Source organism: Mustelus asterias, chromosome 5, assembly GCF_964213995.1.
Source record: "Mustelus asterias chromosome 5, sMusAst1.hap1.1, whole genome shotgun sequence".
In the NCBI taxonomy this organism is placed as follows: domain Eukaryota; kingdom Metazoa; phylum Chordata; class Chondrichthyes; order Carcharhiniformes; family Triakidae; genus Mustelus; species Mustelus asterias.
The window spans coordinates 78,172,129-78,199,651 of NC_135805.1; the positions used below are offsets into that span (position 1 = coordinate 78,172,129).

Genomic DNA, 27,523 nt, shown 5'->3' on the forward strand with positions numbered 1-27,523 from the left:
ACCTAACCTGCACATCTTTGGAGTGTGGGATGAAACCGGAACATCCGGAGGAAACCCACATGGACACATGTATACTCCATGCAGTCACCCAAAACCAGAATCAAACCTGGGTCCCTGGATAATCACCGTGCCACTTCATGTTGCATTTTCATGTAGCCATTCACACCTCATTTTGACACAACTTTAGTTTCTTTCCCATATCCGCTGCCACTCTTTTTGGCTGTTGCATCATGAAATCTTATGTCATTTAATCTCTACTGCCCTCCACCCTACCAAGGTCCTTCCCTTTTTGTTCTTCCTGCCCTATACTCCGACCACTAGCTTAAAAACTCGTACATTTCTGACTACTTTTTATTCCATTCTCATGAAAGGTCATCTTGATCTGAAACGCTCGCTCTGTTTCTCTCCACAGCCTGACCTGCTGAGTAATTATTTACAGCATATGGAAAATTTATTGCAGTTTTTCTGGATTTTCTGAACGTGTATGGTAAAAGACTAAAATAACTCTTTCCGGGTACGATTTGAAAGAAGAATCAACGCTATCTAATTTGAGATCTCGACATTTCCAATTACTAATCCCCAACACTGCGCAGGCCCATTCAACAGGAAGGCTAAATTTTGATGAAGTTTTTAAAAAATCACTTTTCATTAGCATTTAAACTCCTTTTGCAAAAAACAAAGGGGCAATTGCACTCCAACAAAAGTAAACTGTCGCAAACACGTTTGCAACAGTTGCAGCAGCTTATCTTTGACCCCTGTGTGTTACAGCTACACTATAGTGTGGGGGCTTTCACCTGCTCTCAGACAGCTGTGTGTTGCTCCTGGCTCGGCAGCAGTTCCCAGCCTGTCCCCTCCCCGCAGCAACCCTTCTGAGGGATTGGTTCGTTCACAGAAAGAGAGGGCGTGCTGACGGCACCTTTCGCTCATTCACCCTGGCCTTCTGCCTCTTATATCCTCCTTACATGTTTGTGCAGTTGTTGCGCTCTGTGATCACAAAGAGGTAAAGGCGAGCACCATGGATCCGGAGAAAGGCAGGCAAAGGTATGAAGTGCAGTACTCCAACGAGGAGCAGCGGACGTCCATGCTACCCCCAGCCTCGGAGCCGTCAGTGAAGAACCGCTCACAGCAGCACAGCTCCAAGTACCGGGTGCTCATTGCGGTGAGTGCAGCAAGTCTGTAGCGCAAGGGAGCGCTAAAGGGTCACCCAGTCAATGGAGAGAGTGTTACTGGAGCGTGAGAGTCACTCAGCATGTAGGGACAGAGGGTCACTGGGTGGGTAAAGTGTTACAGTCATGGCTAGGGTCATAGAGCAACTTAATGCGAGGTAGGTCCATTCAAAAGTCCGATGGCAGCAGGGAAGGAGGTGCTCTTGAGTCAGTTGGTACGTTTCCTCAGACTTTTGTATCTTTTTCCTGACTGGAGAAGGTGAAAAAGAGAATGTCCAGGGTGCGTGGGGTCCTTGATTATGCTGGCTGCTTTTCCGAGGCAGCGGGAAGTGTAGACCGACTCGATGGATGGGAGGCTGGTTTGAGTGATGAACCTGGCTTCATTCAAGACCCTTTGTAGTTCCTTGCAGTCTTGGGCAGAGCAGGAGCCATACCAAGCAGTGATACAACTTGAAAGAATGCTTTCTATGGTGCATCTGTAAAAGTTGGTGAGAGTTGTAGCGGACATGCCAAGTTTCCTTAGTCTTCTGAGAAAGTAGAGGCGCTTGGTGGGCTTTCTTAACTATAGCGTTGGCATGGAGGGACCAGGTCAGGTTGTTGGTGATCTGGACACCGAGAAGCTCTCGACCATTTCCACTTCGTCCCTGTTGATGTAGACAGGGACATGTCCTCCACTACGCTTCCTGAAGTCGATGACAATCTCCTTTGTTTTTATGACATTGAGGGAGAGATTATTGTTGTCACATCAGTTCACCAGAATCTCTATCTCATTCCTGTACTCCGTCTCGTCATTGTTTGAGATCCGACCCACTACGGTGGTGTCATCAGCAAACTTGAAAATCGAGTTGGAGGGGAATTTAGCCACACAGTCATAGGTGTATAAGGAGTATGGTAAGGGGCTGAGGACACAGCTTTGTGGGGCATCAGTGTTGAAGATGATCATGGATGAGGTGGTGTTGCCTAACCTTACTGATTGCGGTCTGTGGGTTAGGAAGTTCAGGATCCAGTCACAGAGGGAGGAGCTGAGCCCCAGGCCATGGAATTTGGAGATGAGTTTTATAGGAATAATGGTGTGAAGGCTAAGCTGTAGTCAATAAATAGGAGTCTGACATAGATGTCTTTGTTATCTAGGTGTTCCAGGGTTGAGTGTAGGGCCAGGGAGATGGCATCTGCTGTGGACCTGTTGCGGCGATAGGCAAACTGTAGTGGATCCAGGCAATCTGGGAGATCATGACTAACTTTTCAAAGTTCTTCATAATGATGGATGTCAGAGCCACCATACGATAGTCATTAAGTCACGCTGTCTGGCTTTTCTTTGGTATCGGGGATGATGGTTGTCTTCTTGAAGCAGATAGGGACCTCAGATTGGTGTAGAGAAGTTAAAGATGTCTGCTAATACCCAGTGGGTGACTGGGGGAGGGGGGGGGGGGCGGTGGAGATTGTGAGGGTCACTCAGCAGAAAAAGAGAGAGTGGGTCACTGGGGTGTGGGGGAGGGGGGGGGTCACCCAGCAGAGAGAGGTAATCGTTTCAGAATTCACAGAAAACTCTCCACTGTGTCCAACTCCAGACAGATTTCCAAGCACTCATTGTTGTATCTGAACAGCCGTTAGCATGTGTTGAATATGTTGAATAGCTGCAGTGTATTTCCCAACAAACTTGTTTCTCAGTTCGTAACCAATCAGTTGAAATTAATTTTATTCGCTATTTATTATTTTAATTCTAGTTTTGTCTGTGTATATGAGGGGTACACTTACCCCTGTATTGTGGTAAGAAACACTGCCGACAAGCAGAATGTACTTTAAATAATTGCTGATTTATGAGTGAAAGTGAATTTGGTGCGTGACTGCATTACAGCCAGTTCTCCTTGGACTTTTATATCCAGATCCGTACATATATCCTCTGGCTGAGTGAGTGTACAGTTCACAAACGTAACCATGATCCCCAATCCAGAGACAAGTTTCCTGTTCTTTGGGGCTCTCAATGTAACAACCTGATTTTCAGGCGCAATCGCAAAACCGAGTCATGTTCCGAGCCTTTTTAAAATTTTCTGCATTTACTTTTACTGGCATCTGCTCTGTAATTTCTGTTTTATGTTAATACATTTTTATTGTCTAAGTTGTCACATTTGAAAAGATTTCCTGATTGCAGAATTTTAAACAGTGCTGTGACTGATGTATGTGTAAGATGGTTAAATCAGTTAAAATTTAAAGAAATAATTGGTATAGATTCAGTGTTTCTTCCGGAGCTGATTGTTTAAATAAGGGTGTATTCTAATGAGATTTACCTATTTGGGCTTAAGTTGATTTTGACTAAAAGACTCTGAAGAAGAATTTTAATGCTAACTTTGATTTGATTTATTGTTGTCATTGATTAGTATACAGTGAAAATATTGTTTCTTGCGCGCTATATATACTGTTCATAGAGTACAAAGGGGGAGAAGGTAAGGGGAGGGTGCAGAACGTAGTGTTACTGTCAATCCCCTCCCTGCCCCCTTTGTTGACCCACAGTGTATTTGTACAGGCACACTGGATCACTCCGAGCTTCACACCACCACTGCCTCTCTTGACTCTTGCACTGTCTCTGATTTGTCATGCTTCTTGCCTGGTATCTGGTATAAATGAACAGAAATGTTTATGCGAATTACTACACAGACACAAACTCCTCCTACCTGTCTTCATCTCATCCTTTCTCCCTAATGTGATTAACTAGCTCCCTTAGATACCTATGACCACACCTAATTTCCTACCATCTGGGGAGAGAAGTTTCTTCTGAATGATATGTTGGGTTTATTATTCTTTTCATGCTCTCCCTCTCGAATGGACATATCTTTCCTACACCGACCCCACCTAACCCCTTCAGCATTTTAAAAGCTTCTATCATGGGCCTCAGCCTTCTCTTTTTTTATGGAGAGCAATCTTAGTTTCTCCACGCTCTATGCATTACTTGATGCTATTCCTCATTCTTGGCACCATTCTAATAAATCATTTTTTTGCACTCTCTCTAAGGCTTCCTGAAGTCTGATGCCAGGATTTGAATGTATTTGACCATAATCCAGTTGTGGTCAAAGCACTGCATTATAAAGGTTTGCGCACTTCCTTGTTTTTTCATTCCATGTTTCTATTAATAAATCCAATATACTTTTTTGAAACAACAACTTTCTCAACTTGGCCCACCATCTTCAAAAGGTTTGTTTACATACACCCCACGTCATTGCCCCTGCCAGTGTAAATGGAATAATGAACCTGTTGCAGTTTCTTTTGGTTTAAAACATACAAACGAGTGTTAAAGTAATAGGTTTACACTATTGTATAAAATGATAATTTGTTCAGCCACATTTAAACCGCTGCATTTTATTCAGTGTTTAAACATTTCTATTGTGCTACTTGAAGAAAAGCAGTGGAGTTCTCCCCGATATTTATCTTTAAATCTCGAGAACACATGATTTGGTGGTTTTCACATCACTGGTTGTGGGTGTTTGCTATGTGAAAATTTGCTGCCGTATTTTTCACATACAACAGTGACTATGCTTTGGCTATATTTGGCTATAATATTTTAGGATGGTCTGAGGTCATGGGGATGCTATATAAATGCAAAGCTATCTTTCTTCCAATGGTTTTACCTGCTTCTCAAATCAGTAACATTTTCTAGGGATCATTGTCATGAATCAGAAGTTCTACGTATTGATCACAACCACATCAGCAATTTCAATTAGAAGCTTGTGACTTGAATTAACTCACGACATTGTGAATTCTTTCACCTGTATAAAAAATAATCTTTGTACTGCATAGAAATTTTGGGTTTCAGAGACTAGAGGAACTGGAGTTGTTCTCCTTGTGCCAGAGAAGGTTAAGGGCAAATTTAATAGAGTTATTCAAAATGATTAACTGTTTTAATCAGAATAAATATAGAGAAACCATTGCCAGAAGGGTTTGGGTTAATTGGCAATGAAGTAAGGGGAGTTGAAGATTTTTGTTCATGCAAGTTGTTGTGATCTGGAATTTACTGCCTGAAAGACAACTGTTGCAGATGTTATGACCAGTCCCCGGGCAAGGTCCCCCAGTTTGTTCTGATTTTAATGAGATATCCCTCAATTGTTATGCTCTCGGGTGAGGAGGGATGAACTGGCTCCCCTTCTTTATTCAACCTCCCCGTTTAATCGCAACAAGGTTAATTTAAAACGGATATCTTCCCTCATGGATACCTTTTCCCAGTCCAAATGTATTTATTTATGATTTAAAAGGAACCAGTTCAACTTGGCTTTCCTGAGTTAAAGAAAGAACGAGTTTATTAGTAACTAAGATGTGCAGAAAAAAAATAAAAAAACCTCACACATACACAGATTAAAAATGAGAAGTGAGTCCAAAAATAAAAATCAAAAAGACATGAGAGTCAGCCTTTGGCTTATCCCTGAGGGGTAGATGGTGAAATGTTGCGGTGATTAAGTTGGGTGTTTGCAGTGGTACTGCTGACTTTGGCAGTTAAGCAGTTGTTTGGAGGTTTACCTGAGAGGAGTTGTCCTTGTTTCCTTTTCAACAGTGGCATTGCTGAGCTGTGACTTGCTTCTAGCAATGAGAGATGAAGAGAGAGAGAGACTTTTTTACCTGCAAGTGCAGGGATGCCTAGTGGATGTTCTTCAGCTGTGACCTCACAGCGCATGGTAACTATAACACCAGACTAGCAGATAGAGACCAGGATTGCAGTAGTTTTTAAATGCATTTTCCTGTGTATTGCCGGAAGGGGGAAAAGAACAAATATTATTCACCCAGAACTGCTTTCTTTCAACTCTAACCATGTTCACAGATGTTTCTGCTGAGATGATAATCAGCCTCTATTATCTCCACAGAAGATTACAGTTCAGTTTTTACATTGCATCTCTGCCTTTGAAGTGTCTCTGTCTGAAAAGGTGTGGCATTCCATCCCCTCTGGACTAGTTGGTTAAGTGTCATTCACAAGGCATTTTCCAACAAGTGGTTCCTTTGCAGTCTGAGCCAGTTTTTTGCTTGTATCTCCTTTTTAAAAATAAAACGTATCTATCTTAAGTTCATTATGTCTGTAAACAATTTGGGGCTATGATCCATTGTCATGACGGTAGTAAGGGAATTGGATATACTGAAAGTATCTGCCTAGATTTTGTGCTTCAGTCTTTGGAGTGGAACTTGAATCACCAGCCTTCTTATTTAGAGGCGAGGATGCCATCTATGGCTGACGCTGCAGAAAGAAGGAAGAAAAGTTGAGTTTCAATTAGATTAGCATCTTAAGTACCTTGAGCATCTTTGCATACTTTCTATGTTAGTCATTATAATTTTGTCTGTTATAATTCAGGTCAGAAACTCAAGTGTTTTATGAAGTCTGCCTGGATCATAAGTTTTGCAATTTGAATTTGGCTAGGGTAAGCATGAAATGTTTTATTTCAGATATGATTCAAATGACCCACTAGGGAGCTTTTATCAAACAAAGTTTATTTAAGAATACAGTTTTATAGAAAGAAAATTAGCAATAACTTATACCAATTACAAACCAGAAAGAAAACAACCATGATATTGTGTTCTATCCAAACAAATCCTATAAACAAAACTCTTGCCATTGGTTAAGCACAGAAAATGCAAATACTCACGTGATGCTGGAACTTAGTCCTTTGGTTGGATGCTACAGTTCTTTTGATATACACACAGACAAGCTTTCCCAAAACACCAGGGAGAGAGAAAAACTCTAGGTACTAACAAGCAAACCACCAACAGCAGAATTTTCACTCCAGGAAGGCCAGGCAACCTGCTGCCAACTAGCCAGCAGAACTTAGAAAACCAGGGGGAGAGAGAAAACCTGCCTGTCACTTGACAACCAGAACAGCTTCTGATTCTAAAACCAAAACTGAAAATGGATTCTTCTGGAGAGAAACCACCTGATTTTGACTTGTCAATCAATCTTCCCCGCACAATGCAGGATCGTAAAACAAATCCCAGCAAGTTCCTGAGGCCCAGAATAAAAATAAACAAAACCTCATTTAAACCATTAAAGTAGCAATAAAAAGACATCTAAGCGGGCAGGCAGTGCCACACTGAAACCAAAAAGCCTGCTTACAAACTGCAGAGAACATAATTTTAAAAAAAAGTTTCTTAAAGGCACACTAACGTTACAGTCAGGTCTTCCTATAAGATCTCTTCCCCCACCCTCTCCAATCTGAGAATAGTTTCTACAAGATAAAATGCTGCTTTTTATGTACAGATACACATTGGGCAGGGTTTTCCGGACATTCTTGCTGGTGAGACTAGGATCCGAGGGTGCAGCCTCCGAGTAAAGGGACGACCCTTTAGAACTGAGATGAGGAGGAATTCATTGCCACAGAAGGCTGTGGAGGCCAGGACATTGAATATATTTAAGACAGAGATAGATAGATTCTTGATTGGTAAGAGGATCAAAGGTTACGGGGGAAAAACCGGAAGAATGGGGTTGAGAAACTTATCAGCCATGATCAAATGGCTGTGCAGACATGATGGGCTAAATGGGCACGATTGGGCTCCTTTACCTTATGGTCTTATGATCCTGTTGATGGTGAACCCCTCACTGCGGGGTCCCTGGCGGCGGAGTGTGTGAACAATGGGAAACCCTGTTGACAGCGGTGGGACTGGGAGATCCTGCTGCTGGCCGATGGCGGGTCATCTCCACTGACACAAAACATGCTTTGGAGGGAGCAGAAAATCCCATCCAATATGTGAAAATAAAATTCACAACAAAAATTATCACGAGTGGTTCATTGGTTTACTTTGAATTAACTTTGACACAATTAGCTGTTAAATTTCAACTCTTTGTAAAACGCCCGGTGAATTGGGCTTTGACCTCACTGCTCTTACACCATATTTTCTGTACAAAATAGGACAGATTAATGCCAAACATGAACAATCATAAACTAGTTTGTGCCATGAGAACACAAAACTGACCTGATTTCCTTCAAATCCTGGCTGGATGGAAGGTAAGTCAGCAAATAGCTGCTGTGGACTTTGCTCTCAAATATCATGCACCTAAAAACCTGGCTACTTCCCTTAGCTCTGAAATTCCTACCCTGAGCCTTTCTTCCTCTTCTCCTTTTAAGAATCTCCTTAAGACCCACCACTTTGATCAACATTTTGGTCATTGCCCAAATATCTCATCCTGTGGCTTGATGTCACATTTTACTATGTCAAAGGTGCTTCTTAAATGCAAGTTGCTGTTGTACCCGAAGCATCTTTCTCTGCAGTGTTTCTCTCTTCCCTTGTCCTCATACACATTCCCTTTTGCAGGGATAAAGAACAAGAAACTGTAGCACCACTGGAAATGGAGTTATGGAAGCTGATTGCTGCACTGCCAGCTACTTCTAGAATGGCAATTGAAGAGCATGCCTGCTTGCAAAGTGCTTGTGTCGCCGTCCTCATGATGAGGCCACACAGCTCAACCAACGGATCTGCTTATGTCTCATATTTGAACTGCGCAGGTCCATATCACAAATTTGTATGTCACTCTCTACAGATCAAGTGTTCAGCTACATGATGGAGCTTGCACAAGTGTTATTTAAAGGGTCACGCACCCAACTTGCAAGTAATGCGATTTTGAAGAACTTCTGCTATTGTAAAGTGTCTGAGAGTGGTGAGTCTCTGGTTTTGGCAGGGAGTATTGCTGCATCTTCACAGGGAGGGTAGACAAGGAGGTGATACATTCAAACTGTTGAAGAAATATCTGCTTTCATGATTCCTATGTTTTAGGATTGTAATTGTGTTAGTATGGGAATTGACTTTCTAATTGCAATGGGGGAAAATATCCAAGTTTGAGAAACTGGTAAGTGCCCCTAACTTAATGACCATTCAAAGGATAGTCCATGTATACCTAAAGGGGTTAAGAGAGTTATTGATTAGGAACAATAGACTACGGGTGGCCTTCTTTTAGCTTAGGAATGGAGCCAGTAAGTCCTGGCCAGTAAGATCCTGGATTGCAGTTGTCCCATTAGAGGTATAAATTATTCATGTAGTTCCCCAAATAAAAGAAATGTTCGAGAGCAACTGGTAAGTAAAGGATGGGTTTGTGCATGATCAGTTTGCATCTCTATCTCGGACATCTTGGTGTGCCACTTTATCATTGTGATAGATTGTAGGGAGATTCTTTTTTGATTTGGGTTTATCTGTGTGTTCTCTCACGGAAATGGGCAGTTTACATATTGAGCTGGAACGGCTTGGAAATGGGCAAAGAGAGAAAGCTGCCTGGAGCTATAGACAACTAAGCAAGAAAGCAGTGAACCCCATGCTTGAGCTGGAGTGTTGACAATTGTGAGGCACTGAAGGAGAATTGGAGGGTCGCCTAGCCAAATGTTAGTGCAGGGGTTCAAGAAATCTCCTACTATGGAGAATAACAGGAATACTGAGAAGTAAAATGAATTCCTGAGCACTGTGGCACACATTGGTTTGGTTCCTGGAGAAGTGCAGGAACCCGCAGGATCTTGGAGACTATAATAGAAGTCCTGGGTGTAATAAAAATAGAATGGGGAGTGACCCATAGGATTTTTAGGCTGAAGGAATGTGTTTACTAAACATTGTGTTAAGTTAGTACTTGCTTTGTTAAATTCTTGTACAGTAAAAGTTTTTGTTTAAAATGTGAAACCTAGGAAACGTATTCTTTTCAATTCATAACTGGGAGTTTGAATCTTTTTAAAGTTAATCTCCCTTGAGATCATAACACAAAGGCAGCAACAGGGTATGGGGATTGAAGTTGTAGTGCTTTTGGGTCTGTAGCATGACAGAAGATAGAGTCTATGTCTTTGAAAGCTCTGCACAATGCACTCTGTCAACTTGGAGTCGGACACCTCCATGCTCCTTGACAGTGGCAGGAGAATGCCGGGCAGGCTACCTGATGAACTCAACTACTCAATGTGCATCCTCATTAGCGTTCCCCTATTTGAGGCAAAGAGGGGTTGGGGAGGAAAGCAAGCTATTCATGTTGACTCCATTTGCAACTTGTTCATTCTGTCAAATAGCAGGGTGAGGCTGAACTAAGAGTTGAGAAAGGGTATAAGGTAGGAACACGCATTATCCTTAATGTCTTGTGTCACGGTGGGCCCAATGACAGGGAGAGGCATTTCCTCCATAGGGCTCAGATGGTACAGGCATTCTTATCCCCCACTGGCTCTGCTCCTATCTATTGTGGGCAACTTTGACCTGTAAGAGAGAAGAAAGAATTTTGATGATTGTGGGAGATAAGGAGACAACAGGAGGTGAGTGTGAGGCTAGCAACATAAGTGAGGGTGAAACTGTGTATAGAATCATAGAAACCCTACAGTGCAGAAAGAGGCCATTTGGCCCATCGAGTCTGCACCGACCACAATCCCACCCAGGCCGTACCCCCATATCCCAACATATTTACCCACTAATCCCTCTAACCTATGCATCTCCGGACACTAAGGGGCAATTTTAGCATGGCCAATCAACCTAACCTGCACATCTTTGGACTGTGGGAAGAAACCGGAGCACCCGGAGGAAACTCGCGCAATCACGTGTATCAGGATGGTAGGCATAAATCCAAAGTGGCAGGGGTTACTGAGAGCTGAGTGCTGGAGATGTGTTGCATTAAGCAGCATGAGGCTGGTGAAGTGGTGAGAAAGAGACATTATGTGACAATGCATTCACTGACTTGATCTCTTGTGTGAGTCCATTGGAGGTTTTGTAGGTTCTTCAGTCAGATGCTAGGCATTGACCTCTTTGGCTATCTATTTCAGGGCCTTCAAATCGCCCACAAAACCGTGGTGCCTCTCTATCACCTGTCCTCCCTGGGGTTGTATTTATTTTGTTTAGAATTACAGCAATAGTATTTAGCAGCAGCCTGTCATTCAGTGCAGCTTGTCTTTTTAAGAGGAGTAGACTTACTTTGAAGAACAGGAGGCCTGACTCCTTTATATGCTGTTTTCTTTATTCATTTGTGGGTTGTGGGCATTTATTGCCCATCTGTAACTGCCCTTGGAAAGGTGGTGGTGAGCAGCCTTCTTGAATGGCTGCAGCCCATGTGGTGTAGGTACACCCACAGTGCTGTTAGGGAGAGGGTTCCGGTTATTGACTGTTGCCTGACACTCTGTGAACAGAGGGGCAGCATGGCAGACCCTTGGCCCTCCAATCCTGTAAGTGAGGTGGCAGCACCAAATGTGGGTGCTACCTCCCTCCAGTGTAAATGATGTAGGCAGTTAGCGAATCCTGACCCCACACCTGAATAATGGCACAAGTAAATTTTCTTCTTCTGAATCTGATATGTGGGCACCAACTTGATATGGTGGAATGCCAGTTTGAGGAATAAACCAATCTTGCAAACAAGCAGGAAAGCTGATATCCAGTTCAAATACAGGTTCAGTCTAGATACAAATTGCAGCAAATAACAGTCTCAACTCGACTAAGAATACTGTTGTTTGAATTAATGTCATTCACTCAGAGGGTGGTGGGTGAGTGGAATCGGCTGACGTCGGTGGTGGTGGAGGCAAACTCGTTGGGGTCTTTTAAGAGACTTCTGGATGAGTACATGGGATTTAATGGGATTGAGGGCTATAGATAGGCCTAGAGGTAGGGATATGATCAGCGCAACTTGTGGGCCGAAGGGCCTGTTTGTGCTGTGGCTTTCTATGTTCTATGTTCTATGTTCTAAATGTCTGTACAACATAATCTTAGATGGGAAGGCCTACCATAATCACCAAAGATATATTACAAATGGACCCATTTTAAGAAGTCTCAAGATGTAAAATAGTGGCTCAATATTTATTCCCTAAGCAACATCACTAAAACCAATTATCTGGTCATTAGTACTTGCTGATTTTGGCGCCTTGTGATGTGCAAATTGGCTGTCATGTTTGCTACATTACAACAGTGACTACACTTGTTACAAATCCAAGGTTTTGTAAGATTATAGTATTTTGTATAAAACAATTAACAAAAAAGGGGACAAGTTAACAAATTAACAAAAGGTCAAATGACCACATTAAAGGGTCAGCCCCTTATGCAACTGAAAAGCAAAAACAGAAGGAAACTTCAATAAAGCACTCCACTATCCATGGTGCCCACTGGACATGGAAGGTTTCAGCCACTCCAAGGACAGCTGGCTGCGAATATAATAGACTCCCTCATTTGCCTGCTGCCTGGACCTGTTAATAGCCAATTTGGCCAGGTCTAGGAGCCGGTTCATGAGGTCCTCCTCCCTCTCCGCCCCTCTGTACCAACTGCCTAAAGATCAGGAACGTGGGACTGAAGTACAACCAAAAATTAAGTAACAAACTTTTAAGAAAATTAAAAAGGAGTGCAGTATGCATGTGTGGTCCACAGACTCTGCAAGGCTACAAAAAACACAGACATCCTGGGAGTCCGTGAACTGGTTGTATGGGACAGTTGTCCTCGAACTGAGTGCGAGGCCAATCAGCATTTCTACATGGATGCAAGACTTGTGTAACTCACGTTGTCATGACGATGGGCTTTGAAAAGGGGAGAGAGTCCTTGAGATTGCAGGTCTTCCTAAAATACTCCTGAATCTCACGGACTAGTCAGTCTGTCAGGATCGGCGGGGGGGGTGGGAGGGGGTTGGGAGGTGGGGGCGAGAGAACATTTGGAGGACAAACCTCTCTCTGATTCACTGTGCAGGAATGCTGACTAGATTTGCACTTGGATTGGAAAAACCAAACTCGTGAGGATTTAAAATGAGGCTGCAATATTCACCTCACTGTGATAGAGGGACAAAGTCCAGGAAAAATCATCATTATGAAAGACCGCTTTTATGTTAAAAGGGAAAGGAAAATGAACAGAAGTAAATACATGGGAGCTAAGAACCTCTATAGCATGGCACTGGGAGAATTGTATATCTACCCATGGGCCAGTGTAAAATATATCTGTGAAATGGGATATGGTTATGTTAAAAGTAAAAGGGGAAAATTCTGTTCAGTAGTTTTAAAGTATAAGTTTCCTACACAAGCATTGTTTAGTTAATGTTGCTCCCAGTTTGCTTGTTACAGTAAAAATCTTAAAATGTGAAATATGGAAGCAAAGTTAGCTTGGAGCTCACCTGTCCCATAGTCATAACATGCTGCAAGAAGGCTGAACAATCCAATTGGCTGGCAGCTCCATCAGTCCTGACTGTGCCACAAGTGGGCGCTGCTTGGACTGCAAGAGGAACAGGAAGAAGGCCCATGGATCCCAGAAACAGGTCTTGGGCAGGGAGAGTATGGGAGTTCATGAAGGGAGGTGGGGGTTTGGGTTTTGCTGCGGATGAGTAGAAAGAAAGGGGAGGGGGGTTTTCAAATTTAGTGCGGGGGGTGGGGGGCACACCCCAATCGGCAAAAGGCAGCCCCTGAAGATAGAGCCCCCCTTCCTTCCTGGCCTTGTAGAGATTATTTTAAAAATCATGTTGTCCACACCTGTCCAACTGTCCATGCCAAATATTTTATGGCATAGGCAATGTGTTATCAAGGCAATGCGACTTGGTAAGAAGCCAAATTGACCCTTTATTAGCCATTTTAAATATCGTGGTCTACCAATTTTTTTGTGACCACCCACCTTACTCTTCCATCCCTGTATTATGGGGGTAAGTTTGGTGGTGGGTAGGAAGGTGGTTGTGTGAGCACCTGTCCGTTTTATGTGTCCCCCACATCGCTAATACGTGCGCAGCGAGGGTATGTAAAATGCCACCTCTTGTGTCAGCTATTTACTGGAAGTTTAAATGTTTTTTTAAAGTTACTGGGCTGTACAGGGATTGTAACATTGTTCATTGACTGTAAAATGCTTAGGATTGTTCCGTGATCGTGAAATGTGGAACTTTGGCCAAAATTCACCGGCTGTTCACACCGGTGGATCTTCTGCACCCCACCCCCTGGCCCCCTGGATAACACACCCTTGCCGCGGGTTCCCCCCAGGGTGGATTCAATTCGAAATCCTATTGACAGCAGCAGACCAGAATATCCTGTTGCCAGCGAACAGCATGCTGCCTCCCACTGTGTAAAACATGCCGTGGCAAGGCCAGAAAATTTCGCACTTTGTCTTTTGTTCTTCAATTGGGTAAAGAGGTGATAAAACAAAAGATTTAACAAACCACAATGTTCCTTTTGCCTGTAGTTCTATTAGAGCTGGAGACTAATCCTCTGTGTGATCTGAAATGTTTATTTTCTCAAAAAAAGGTTTAAATAAAAGTTTTAGAATTTTAAAAATATGGTTTAATATTCAAGCAAGTGAAAATATAGACTACAATTACCATGCCAACAATAATGATCTTCAGCCACAGCAAATCAGAGACTCCAGGTTTTGTTTTACTGCTAAATGGCATCCAGTCTCAAAATAAATTGCCTTGTTCCAGAATTCCATGACATTTTAATGTTAAATTATACATTACATTGATCAGTCAGCATGTATTTGCTATTCAAAACTTCATTTTTCCAGTTATAGAGTCATAGAGATTTACAGCATGGAAAAGGCCCTTTGGCCCAACTTGTCCATACCGTCCAATTTTTACCATTAAGCTCGTCCCAACTGCCTGCATTTGGCCCATATGCCTCTATACCCATCTTATCCATGTAACTGTCTAAATGCTTTTTAAAAGACAAAATCGTATCCGCCTCAACCACTGCCTCTGGGGGCTCATTCCAGACACTCACCACCCTCTGTGAAAAAAATGCCCTTTGGGATCCTTCTGTATCTCTCCCCTCTCACCTTAAACCTATGCCCACTAGTTTTAGACTCCCCTGCCTTTGGGAAAAGATGTTGACTATCTACTTGATCTATGCCCCTCATTATTTTATAGACCTCTATAAGATCACTCTTAAGCTCCTCTGCTCCAGGAAAAAAGGTCCCAGTCTATCCAACCTCTCCTTATAACTCAAACCATCAAGTCTTGGTAGCATCCTAGTAAATCTTTTCTACACTCTTTTTCTAGTTTAATAATATCCTTTCTGTAATATAGAAAGGATATTATTAAAGTTTCCTAAACAAGCATTGTTTAGTTAATGATGCTCCTAGTTTGCTTGTTACAGTAAAATTCTTAAAATGTGCAATATGGAAGCAAAGTTAGCTTGGAGCTCACCTGTCCCATAGTCATAACATGCTGCGGAAAGGCTAAAGATGACCAGAACTGAAGACATTATTCCAAGTGTGGCCTTACTAATCTCTTGTACAACTTCAACAAGATGTCCCAACTCCTGTATTCAAAGCTCTGACCAATGAAACCAAGCATGCCAAATGCCTTCTTCACCACCCTGTCCACCTGTGACCCCACTTTCAAGGATCTATGAACCTGCCCTCCTAGATCTTTGTTCTACAATTCTCCCCAGCGCCCTACCATTAACTGAATAGGTCCTGCCCCGATTCGATCTACCAAAATGCATCACCTCACATTTATCTAAATTAAACTCCATCTGCCTTTCATCAGCCCACTGGCCCAATTGATCAAGATCCTATTGCAATCCTAGATAACCTTCTTCACTATCCACTACGCCACCAATCTTGGTGTCATCTGCACACTTACTAACCATGCCTGCTAAATTTTCATCCAAATCACTAACAGAAATAACAAATAACTTATGCAAATAAACTTTTCTCTTTCTCTCCAATAGCCTCTACAATACTTTTCACATCTCCTAATTTGAGACTTTCAGTCCCTGCTCTGTCTGGCAGGCAAGTTGGTAGTGATGACAGTAGCACAAAGCCAGGTTAGTCCCAGGCGATAATACCAAAACATAGTGTGGCAGTATAATTATTTGGTTATTCCAGGCACAGAAAATATGCCTGAATTTTGCATTTTAGAAATTAACATAAACGTGTCCACTGTCTAGGTATGTTGGTCATATTTATTTTTTGGTGATTCAGATTAGTATCACTCCACAATCATAGAATCCCAAAAGTGCAGAAGGAGGCCATTCGGTTCATTGAGTATGCACTGACTATGCATCTAACCCCGGTCCAATCCCCCACTCTATCCCAGCAACTCCACCTAACCTGCACATCTTTGGACTATGGGAGGAAACCGGAGCACCCAGAGGAAATCCACACAGCTATGGGGAGAACATGCAAACTCATACTTGCACAATGTATAGAATAGGTACTATTATGGTAATTAAAATGTCATCCATTGTCATTTGCTGCCTGAGATAAGGTCAGCTGTTGAAAATATATAGTTATAGATTGAAGATTATTGGAACATCTCCTTAGTAGGGAAATTGTTGAATGTATAGGTAGATAGTGAATCATTTGGTTTATTATTGTCACATTTATTAGTATACAGTGAGAAGTATTGTTTCTTGCGCGCTATACAGACAAAGCATACCATACATTTCATAAGAAATAGAAGCACGAGTTTGGACCATTGAGCCTATAGTCTGTCGTCATTCAATAAGATCATGTCTGATCTGATTCTGGTTTTAACTCCACTTTCTTGCCTGCTACCCATAATACTTATTGAAGTGTTCACATTGAATCTCGCATGTCAACAAGCCAACATGCTTTGGAAGCTGAAATACCATTCCTTTATCAAACAATGATCTTGTAACCACCTTCACATCTTTTGTTTGTGCACTTTTGAAACAATGGAGCAATGTAAAGCCATTGAACAAAAAAGGGTTTGTAAAGCCATTCTTGACCCTAATTACTTGCAGTCACTCGAGAACAGACAATCAAGATTATTTTACAAGATTGCTGCCAAACTTCACTACTTGTTTCCCACAGACAGATCTGATAGTGGCTACCAACTATGGAATTCAAAAAAAATAAAAAACATGTACACCCTGCACCTGTTTCAGCTAAACAAAATAAGTGATAGCTGTTCATTGGTCAAGGCATTGCCTTGATCAGAGTCAAACTGCCTGGTTCAAATGTTCAAATTATGCTTGGCAGTGAACTGTCTGTCGCCATTACCTGGTTCATTTGCCGTGGCATTGCCTCTACCAATTTGAGTCCACTTGCCAACCAGTCTGCACTTTCTTCTCATATAGTATAAAGTTGTTTCTGCTGAAATTAGTATTTTTGCAATTGTCCTGATGAGTGCAAAACAAAAAGTTTCAGCAAAACCACTTTTTCAGCAAGACTAACTGAATTAATATGTAAAATGACAAGATTTAAGAATGGTCCAAAGTCACATTTCATCAACACAATGAACAAATGATAATGATTGTTAGACTTTTAATTCTGATAACGTAAAGACCCTAATCGAATGATTACTCTGTTCTTTTTCATTTGTTTTGTCCTATACTTAAATTGGATTGATTTTAAAACTTGCCTCAATTTGACCCTTGGTCATGAAGGAAGTTGATTTTTTGATGAATTGATTTCTGCCATGATCCTCATCATCATCTCAGAACAGGCAGTGACGATGTGATTTCCATTGTGATCTCCTGTAAACTTGAAGAGTGCCTGATTTAACAACATAGGCAGATATTGCAGTTACACCATTACTCAGTAGATAAAAATGCATTGTAGCCATTTTCCTTTTTAACAAGTTGGAAGAAGTTAAAATGTTATACATGACAAATTTATTCTTCTAAACGGGCCCTGGTGCAATGGAAGCTCTGATATTCATCATGGTAAATCAGTTTACAGCTTAGAGATGGAGGAATCAACCAGTCTCACCCAGGAAGGAGCCAAAAGAATAGTTAATCATTTTTCTGCTTACTGAAGTAAAAAACATCATAATTTTCTCTGTCAGGAAATAACAGACCATTGAGGATTACCGCTCGATTCTATCCAAACCTGCAGTAACTTGTTACGAAAGGTAAACTTATGATCAGAGAACAGGATGATATTGGATGAATGACAAAATCAGTTAACTCTGAACGAATCTTCTGCTCCTGCCTCTTGAACCTTCTCTCCACTTGGACAGGACATCGTGTTCTTCTGTGACTTGCTGAGCTCCAGCTAAAACTCATTTGGCATTTGCAGTTAAGAAGGCAAATGGAATTTTGTCCTTTATTGCTAGAGGGATGGAGTTTAAAAACAGCGAGATTATGTTGCAGCTGTATAAGGTGCTGGTGAGGCCACACCTGGAGTACCGTGTACAGTTTTGGTCTCCTAACTTGGGAAAGGATATACTGGCACTGGAGGGAGTGCAGATGAGATTCACTAGGTTGATTCCGAAATTGAGAGGATTGGCTTATGAGGAGAGACTCAGTAGACTGGGGCTATACTCGTTGGAATTCAGAAGAATGAGGGGAGATCTTATAGAAACATATAAGGTTATGAAGGGAATAGATAAGATAGAAGCAGGGAAGTTGTTTCCACTGGCGGGTGAAACTAGAACTAGGGGGCATAGCCTCAAAATAAGGGGAAGCAAATTTAGGACTGAGTTGGAGAGGAATTTCTTCACACAAAAGGTTGTGAATCTGTGAAATTCTCTGTCCAGTGAAGCAGTTGCGGCGACCTCATTGAATTTTTTAAGGCAAGGATAAATACATTTTTGAACAGTAAAGGAATTAAGGGTTATGGTGAGCGGGCGGGTAAGTGGAACTGAGTCCATGAAAAGATCAGCCATGATCTTATTGAATGGCGGAGCAGGCTCAAGGGACCCGATGGCCTATTCCTGCTCCTAGTTCTTATATTCTTATGACAACTTGGAAGTGAATTGGAAACCAAATTCCCCGGTGTTTGTTAAATGCATATAAATAGTCAGTTTTTTAGCCTGCAATGTTTATCTTTTATTTGATGGTATGAACCTTAAAAAAAAATGCAGTTTCGGGATATGAAAGTAGTCCAGAGAGTGGGTCATGAGTTGATCCTAAGGTCAGATACCTGAGCAATAAGGAAAAAAATCTTTTAAAATTGGACTTTTCATCTCAAAATGAAGATACCAAATTAGGGGAAAAGATTAAAAATTCTGAGTACTATTTCAAGTTGAGCCATGATCACACAACAGATGGATAGAGGTACAAACTCATAAAGGCAAGATGAAGGCTGAAATCAAAACACAACATACTGGGAATACACAGCAGGTCAGTCAGTGGGTGGAATCTTCCAGTCCCCCGTCAGCCAAGCACCCTGCTGGTGGGTGCTTAACTTGGCAGGAAGGAAATTTAACCCACCTCTAATGTCAGGAAGGCCTTTTGCATGCATGCTCATTACAAGGCCACCTCACCGGAATTACTTTCTCCCTCCAAATTAAATTCCCTGCCAGCGAGAAATCAGAGTGTTTGCATTTGTGACTCTATGTAAGTAGCATACATCTGGTGAGGCCCACTTCTTCCATCACATTGAAGTGAGTAGGCACTGCTTTGGCTTTCCTGGGGACCACTCCAGTCTCAGCCTCTTGACTCTGATCGAGGGCCAATAGGCTAAGCTGCGCCAAGGCTGGACAGGGGAGGTAGGCTAAGGGTGGAGTGGAAGCTTGACACAGGACGCAGACTGAGGGTGCTAAGGAGAGGGGTTGTCCATGGAAGGAAGACCGATTGTCCGAGGCAGAGAGGGAAGCAGAAAAGGAATGCAAAGATGTGGAATGTGATTGTTGGTTCTGGGGGTATTATGATTAGATGGGGGAGGATGTTTCTGGGTAGGGATTGTGGGGAGAGATGGACCGAGAGAGTGAGGTCTGTGCTGTCGACGATGGGGTCCTGGGCAGCAGTGGGAACACTGAGTGAGCGGAGGGAGTGGGTTGCACCAGGATGGCAGTTCCAGGGTGATCGTCAGATAGCTGAAGGTTTCATTGGGAGGGATCATGCAAGCGGATGAACAAGTGGCTCAGATAATGGGAGGAGTCAGGGTGGACATGGGGATGGCAACAGGTGTAGGTTCAGAGTGGAGGGAAGGCATGTGGAGGCTGATGGTTACAAATGCAAGGATAACGGGAGAGAGGAATAGTTATATTGGGTGGGTCAAGGGGAGGGAAGTTGGTGGGTGATGGGGGAGGGTAGAAGGTGGTGGAGTGAGTCTTGAATCTTATGTGCACCATTTTGGGATTCTCAGCTGTGCAACACCTTTGTTCTGAAACTTTGATCTCTTAAAGTGGGAGGAGAGTCTTTTCAGGTGGGCAGAGTTCAAGGTCAGTACAATCGGCTGACTAAAGGGGCACCCAAATGATCATGAGGTAACTGGATGAAAATGATGCTCAGTTGTGTTCTTCTCTCTGTGGTTAAAAAGCCCACGCTGCAGTAGGCTTGTTCCTGACTCATGGGTCTCATGACATTGAGATCTCAGCAATGTTGGGAGTAACATTCATTCTGTGCGATTTGCCATCTGCTGCTGTTAGAAGCAGGAAGGGAGGTGGGTGCCTCAGAGGGGCATGGTTGGTGGATGCAGCAAACTCCCAACACCAAACCTCCATCCTCCCAGCTGAATGGTTATGGCTGACGTGGGCTCATGTGGTAAGTCTTTCTGTGCTGCCAAGGCACTGGTCTCTCTAAACGAAACTCCCGGAGACAAAACTGAACAGTGTCTGAGGGAGGGCCTCGCACATCAGCCCTGTCAAGGGCAATACCTCCATGCCTACTCCTGGATGAATGGGAGGAACACTCATCTCTGTTCCTCCAGAATGTCCTTCACCTGGAAGGAGTGGGGTTGGAATGTCATATCTAAATGAAAACCAGGCACCAGGCTCAGAACTGGCTTGGTGGCTCTGAGATAGAGGCAAACCAGAATGGAATATGCTCAGAAGATTGATTTATGGCAATTCACAGCTCCACTGAGGCATCGGTGATGCACACTCCAAATAGCCCTACCCTTCCAGGGTAGAAATTTAAATTACTAGGGGACATAGGTTTAAGGTAAAAGGGAGAAAGTTTAAAGGAGTTGTGAGAAGCAAGTTTTTTACACTGAGGGTAGTAAGTGCCTGGAATGTGCTGCCAGAGGAGATGGTAGAAGCAGATACAATAGCATCGTTTAAGAGGCATCTTGACAGATACATGAATAGGCAGGGAATGGAGGGATACAGACCGCATAGAGGCAAAATGTTTTTAGAAAAGTGTCATGTGTTAGTGCAAACTTGGTGAGCCAAGGCGCTTGTTCCTGTGTTGTACTGCTCTTTGTTCTTTATTCTTTGTATTTGTAATGTATTGGTGGATGAGTTTTGTGTATGTTGTCATAAAGCCCCATCAGTTTCTACCAATGTTCTTTAGGAAGGAAAACTGCCGTCTGGCCTACATAGTGACACCAGACCCACAGCAATATGTTTGACTCTTGAGTGCCCTTTGGGAAGGTCTAACAAGCTATTCAATTGTATCAAACCACTACAAAGTCCATAAATAAGAATGAAGCAGATGGCATCGACCAAGGCACCAGAAAAGATAATGGTAAACCCAGCTCTGCCAACCTTGCAAACTCCTCCTAATTAACATTTGGGTCTTGTGCCAAAATTGGGTGGGCTGTCCCAGAGACTAGTCAAGCACCAGCATGATATTGTCTGTAGGATATGATTCTTTGATTATGACTATGTCCCAACCACCACAATCACCGTCCCTGGGTAAAATTGACTGGGGACCTTATGACATCTTATGGTTTAGACACGGGCAAGGTAACATCCTGCTGATTACCGTGTACTGTCCCCCCTCTGCCGATGAATCAGTACTCCTCCATGTTGAACACTACTTGCAGGAAGTACTGAGCGTGGCAAGGTCACAGAAAGTACTCTGGTGGACTTTAATGTCTATTACCAAAAGTGGCCCAGTAGTACCATTACTGACGGAGCTGGTTGAGCCCTGATAATGGGTCCATGGCAGGTGGTGGAACCAACAAAAGGGCAAAACATGCTGGATCTCATCTTCACCAACCTACCTGCTGCAAATGCATCTATCCATGGCAGTATCGGTAGGAGTGATGACTGCACACTCCATGTGGAATCAAAAGTCCCATCTTCATATTGAGAAAACCATCTCTAACGCCATGCTAAATGGGATAAATTTTAAACAGATGTAGCAACTCAAGACTGGGCAACCATGGGGTGCTGTGGGCCATCAGTAACAGAAGAATTGTACATAACCACAATCTGTAACCTCATAGCGTGGCAAATGCCCCACTCTACCATTACCACTAATCCAGGGGATCAACCTTGGTTTAATGAAGAATACAGGAAGGCATGTCAGGAGCAACACCAGGCATACATAAAAATGAGGTATCAAGCCCTTGTTGAAGTTACAAAACAGGATTACCTGCATGCCAAACAGTGAAAGCAATATGTGACAGAGAGAGTTAAGTAATCCCACCACCAACTAATTAGATCTAAGCTCTGTAGTTCTGCCACATCCGGTCATGAATGGCGGTGGACAATTAAACAACTCGCTGGAAGAGGAAGCTCCAAATATCCCCATCCTTAAATAAAAGCAACTTACTGTGGTTGATGAAATTTGAAACAAAATCAGAAAATGCTGGAAAATCTCAGCAGATCTGACAGCATCTGTGGTGAGAGAATAGAGCTAATGTTTTGAGTCTAGATCCAGACTCAGTGTTAGCTCTATTCTCTCTTCACAGATCCTGTCAGACCTCCTGAGATTTTCCAGCATTTTCTGTCTTTGTCCTCATCCTCCAATGATGGGGGAGTCTAGCACATGAGTTCAAAAAACAAGGTTGAAGCATTTGGTTGAAAATACTGGATACTGCAAAGGCTATGGACCCTGACAATATTCCAGCAATTGTGTGGAAGACTTGTGCTTCAGAACTTACTGCATCTCTAACCAAGCTGTTACAGTAAAGCTACAATTCTGGCAATGTGCAAAATTTCCCAGATATGTCCTATCCACATAAGGCACGACAAATCCTACCCGACCAATTATCAGTCTACTCTTGATCGTCAGTAAAGTGGTGGAAGGGGTCATCAACAGTGCTTTCAAGCAGCATTTACTCAGCAGTAACCTGCTCACGGACGCTCAGTTTGGGTCCTGACCTCATTACTGCCTTGGTTCAAACATGGACAAGAGAGCTGAATGCCCGAATGGAGAAGCTCTCCACTGGTTGGAGTCATACCCGGCACAAAGGAAGGTGGTTGTGGGTGTAGGAGGTCAATCATCATAATATCAGGACATCGCTGCAGGAGTTCCTCGGTGTAGTATCTGTATCCGAGGCCTAACCATCGTCAATTGCTTCACGAAAGACCTTCCCTCCAGTGTAAGGTCAGAATTGGGGATGTTCATTGAGTCCACATTGTTTGGCACCATTTGCAAATTCTCAGATACTGAAGTAGTCCATGTCGAAATACAGCAAGACCTATACAATATCCAGGCTTGGGTTGACAAGTGGCAAATAACATTTACGCCACACCAAGTGCCAGGCAACCATCTCAAACAAGAGAAAATTCACCCATCTCCCCTTGACTTTCAGTGGCATCACCGCTGAATTCCCCAGTATCAACGACCTGGGGTTACCATTGATCAGGAACTCAACTTGACTCGACATATAAACACTGGCTGCAAGCACATGGTCAGAGGTTGGGAATTCTGCAGTCAGTAACTAATCTCCTGACTCCCCAAAGCCTTTCCACTATCTAAAAGGTACAAATGAGGAGTGCGATGGAATATTCTCCACTTGTCTGGATAAGTATTGCTCCTAGAACCCTTAAGAAGCTCATTATTTAGGACAGAGCACCCTGCTTGATTTGCACCCCTTCCACCATTGCCAGCATCCATTCCCTCCATCAGTAGCAGCAGTGTGACCATCGACAAGATGCATTGCAGTAACTCACCAAGGTTCCTTCAACAGCACTTTCGTAACCCTTGACCTCTACCCTCTAGAAGGACCAGGACATCAGATGGCCTGGGAACACCACCACATTTAAGTTCCCCAGCAAGCCACGCACCATCCTAATTCGGGACAATATCGCCGTTCCTTCATTGTTGCTGTGTCAAAATCCTGGAACTCCTTCCCTGAAAGCATTGTGGGTGTCCCTACTCGACATGGACTGTAGTGGTACAAGAAGGCAGCACACTGCCACCTTCTCAAGGGTAATTAGGGATTAGATATGAATGCATTTAATAAAATGTCTCATGGTGTTTCACAGGAGCATGAGGAAACTAAATTTGACACCAAGCTCCAAAAGCAGATGTTAGGGCAGATGACCAGGAGCTTGGTTAAAAAAAATGCAAGTTGAAGGACCGTCTTAAGGAGGAAGGAAAAGCAGAGTAGCCAGGAAGTAGGGTGGGGAAGTCAAAATGACAAGAACTAACCTTGGTTTATAAAATTAGTAAATGCAAAACTTTCCTACTTTTATACTCCATCCCCCATACACAAAGGTCAAATTCCTATTTACTTTCCAAGTATGTGTGTTTCTGCATGCTGACATTTTGTGATTCGTGTTCAAAGACTGCCAAGTACTCCTGTTGCACAGCATTTTGCAGTCTCTCTCTCTCTTTAAATAATATTTTGCTTTTCAATTTCTTCCATAGTTGAGAACCTTACATTTTTCCACATTAGACTCCCATCTGCCAATTTTGTGCCAGTTTACTGAACCCAACTATTTGTGTCCTCCTGACAACATGTTTTCTTATTTATATATCTCTGTGTTGTCAGCAAATGAAGGTCCTTCATCCAAGCCATTAATATAGATTGTAAATAGCTGAGGCCCCAGCACTGATCCTGTGGTATTTCACGGGTTACTGTTTACTAGCCTGAAAATGTCCTCTTTATCCAGACGTTTTTGTCCTCTACCTCAGCTAATACATCACTCCAATACCATAGCTCTTATCTTGTGTAGCAGCACCTTTGATATGGCACTTTATTGAATACCTTTGGAAAATCAAAATGCACAGCATCTTCTTTCTTCTCCGGTCTGCTCTCTCCACACCTTGGAGTTTAAGATGTCTGTCAAATCCTTTTAATATCTCACCAAATGTGAGACCATAAGATCATAAGAAAGAGGAATAAGGGTAGGCTGTTCGGCCTCTTGAGACTGCTCTGCCATTCAATAGGATCACGGCTGATCCGACGTTCCATTTTGTTGAGTGTTGATCTGTATGTCAGCGGTGGAGTACTTCACCAGCAAATGAACCAAACAGGAATAAAAACTGATCAACTTGTACTTCTTCTGCTTTCTTATTTAATAAGTCTCCTGTGAACTAGCAATTGTCTTCTGCAAGAGTCCAACTCTTTGGTTTGGTTTAACCCTTTTCTTACCAAATTGCGTCTGACTCTTCTAATTTGTTGTCCATGGCCATATTTTTTCTTGTTGCTGCTTTAAATGTCATTGCCCCTTTAAGCTCATCTGTGCAGCAACCTTTTTTTCACTTGCCTGTCTGTTTCTTTTTCTCTGATTTTTCTTATGTTTTTTTAGGATCCCTGCAATCATAAGTCCTAATCCTGGATCTTTTTTTAAAAAACTCTTAAAATGTTACTGCAGCAATTTCTTCTGCTCTATTCTGTAGGTTATCTGCTTTTTCTAATGTTACGCACTCTGGGGAAACTTGGCATGCTCGTAGTCCAATCGTGGTTGTTCTATTTTAATAAAGTCTTTAAAACTGCAGCAATTCACTCCTCCAATGCTTCAAAACCAATTTCGGGGTGATTCTCCTTTCTTAAACTCAACAGGTCTCTTGTTTTTTGAACATCCCATGCTTTGGGGGTTTCGGCAAGCACACCCAAACTTTAAAAGAAATGTCGTGAGCTGTTAACTGCAGCAATTTTCTCCTGTACAAGAAACCAGGCACCCAACTGAAAATGATTCACTCTGTCTTAAACTCTGCAGGCTTGTTCCTTGTTTTTTATTGTGCTTTGTAGGTTTATTTCCTTACTCTGCAGTTTGTTCTCTGTTCAGCCTGCTTTTTGTTACTTAACTTTTTTAAACTTCAATGCAGCATGGCCACCACTGGTGCAATCTGCTGAGCCTCAGGAGCTACCAGCTAAATAGTAATGTAAATTTTGTATTTTTGACCACAGGATCATGAGGTTTTTTTTGTTTTGCTCAGACATCTTTGTGATGTGACCAGGTTTTTGTACTGTTCCTCACTCAGGATCTTTCTTTGCAGTTTTTCTCACCTGTCTTTGTTAACTGACCAGTTTTATTTTACTCTGTGTCGCTCCGGGGTCTTGCAATGGACTTTCATTCACTCCTGTGAATTCCTCAACTTCCAAGTGTAGCAAAGCTTCTTCAACAGTTTCTTTAATTTTTCTTCTCGGGTGCAGGTCTCTCTAGCTAGTCTTCAAATGCTTTTAGACTTTAGTACCTTGGGATTCTGTTCTAGGTTCTTCATTTAAAATGCCACTTTTCATCTCACCGCTGATCATTATGTTGTGTTGTCGTGTTATTTTGCCTCCACTCATATGAGATCCTTTAGAAACATGTTGCGTTATTGTGTCACCACTGAGCACCATTTATGTTAATCTTTAACTATTTACAAATCCCATTTGGCATGCATGGTGCTGCTTCTCCATGCAGGATGCTTCTGGAGTGTTCTCTGAGTCTATGACCATGCAACTCTATACATCACACTGTGAGCAATGCTATTCTCCATTCCCACATTAACCCTTGCTCTGTTGAGCACATTTTTATTACATGCAGGCACATAATACAATTCCCTCCAATTCCTGATTATGGCTATATCTGGATGTTTCTTGTTTTTTCCTTGGTAAAGACTGATGTAAGATACCTGTTCAATTTATTTTCCATTACTAATCCCCTTGACTTGCATTCTGCATAGGAGCAACACTCACTTTAGCTCTTTTTTTTCCAAATAGCTATAGAAACCCTTACTATCCTCCTTTATATTTCTAGCTATCTTTCTCTCATTCTCCAATTTTTTTAATCCTTTAGTCATTCTTTGTTTTTAAAAAATATTTTGTCCATTACTTCTGACCTGCCACTCATCTTTACCCTTTTTCTTTAAGTTTGATACTATCGTTAACTTTTTTTTCGTCAACCACAGTTGGAGGTCAAATTCCCACTAGAATTTTTCTTTCACGTTGGAGTGTATCTATTCTGTGTATTCTCAAATATCCCCTTAAGTAACTGCCACTGCATCTCTATTTATCTATTCCTTAACCTAAATTGTCAGTTTACCTTCATTTGTTCTGTTTTCATGCCCTTGTAATTTCCCGTATTTAAGTTTAAAATGTTAGTTTGGATGCACTCTTTTTTTTCTCTCTTTCTCAATTTGAACATAAAATTAAATTCTATTATGATCAGCGCTCCCTAGCGGTGCCCTCACTATGAGATTATTAATTAATCCTACATCATTGGTCAACACCAGGTCGAGTACAGCCTGTTCCCCATTTGACTCCACAATGTGCTGTTCTTTGCAAAAGTACTATGAATTCTTCATCTAGTCTACCTTTGCCCATCTGATTATTCTAGTCTATATTGTAGATTAAAATTACCCATGATAATCATTGTATCTTTATGTTAAGCTCCTATTATTTCTTACTCTGTGTTTACTATTAAGAGGCTTGTGTACCATTCCCACAAGTAACTTGCTTTTATCATTCCTCTACCCAAA

General features: G+C 42.3%; 1 protein-coding gene across 2 annotated transcripts in view; it reads left to right on the plus strand.

The window, feature by feature from the left end:
- Positions 1 to 923: 923 nt before the first annotated feature.
- The window catches only part of LOC144493624 (ectonucleotide pyrophosphatase/phosphodiesterase family member 3-like), a 136,431-nt gene continuing 109,831 nt past the window's right edge, over positions 924 to 27,523 (plus strand). For both annotated transcript variants that reach the window (XM_078212867.1, XM_078212868.1), the window contains exon 1: positions 924 to 1,159. In XM_078212867.1, the coding sequence (XP_078068993.1) occupies positions 1,016 to 1,159 (144 nt within the window). In that variant the 5' untranslated portion in view covers positions 924 to 1,015. The remainder of the gene's footprint in view (positions 1,160 to 27,523) is intronic.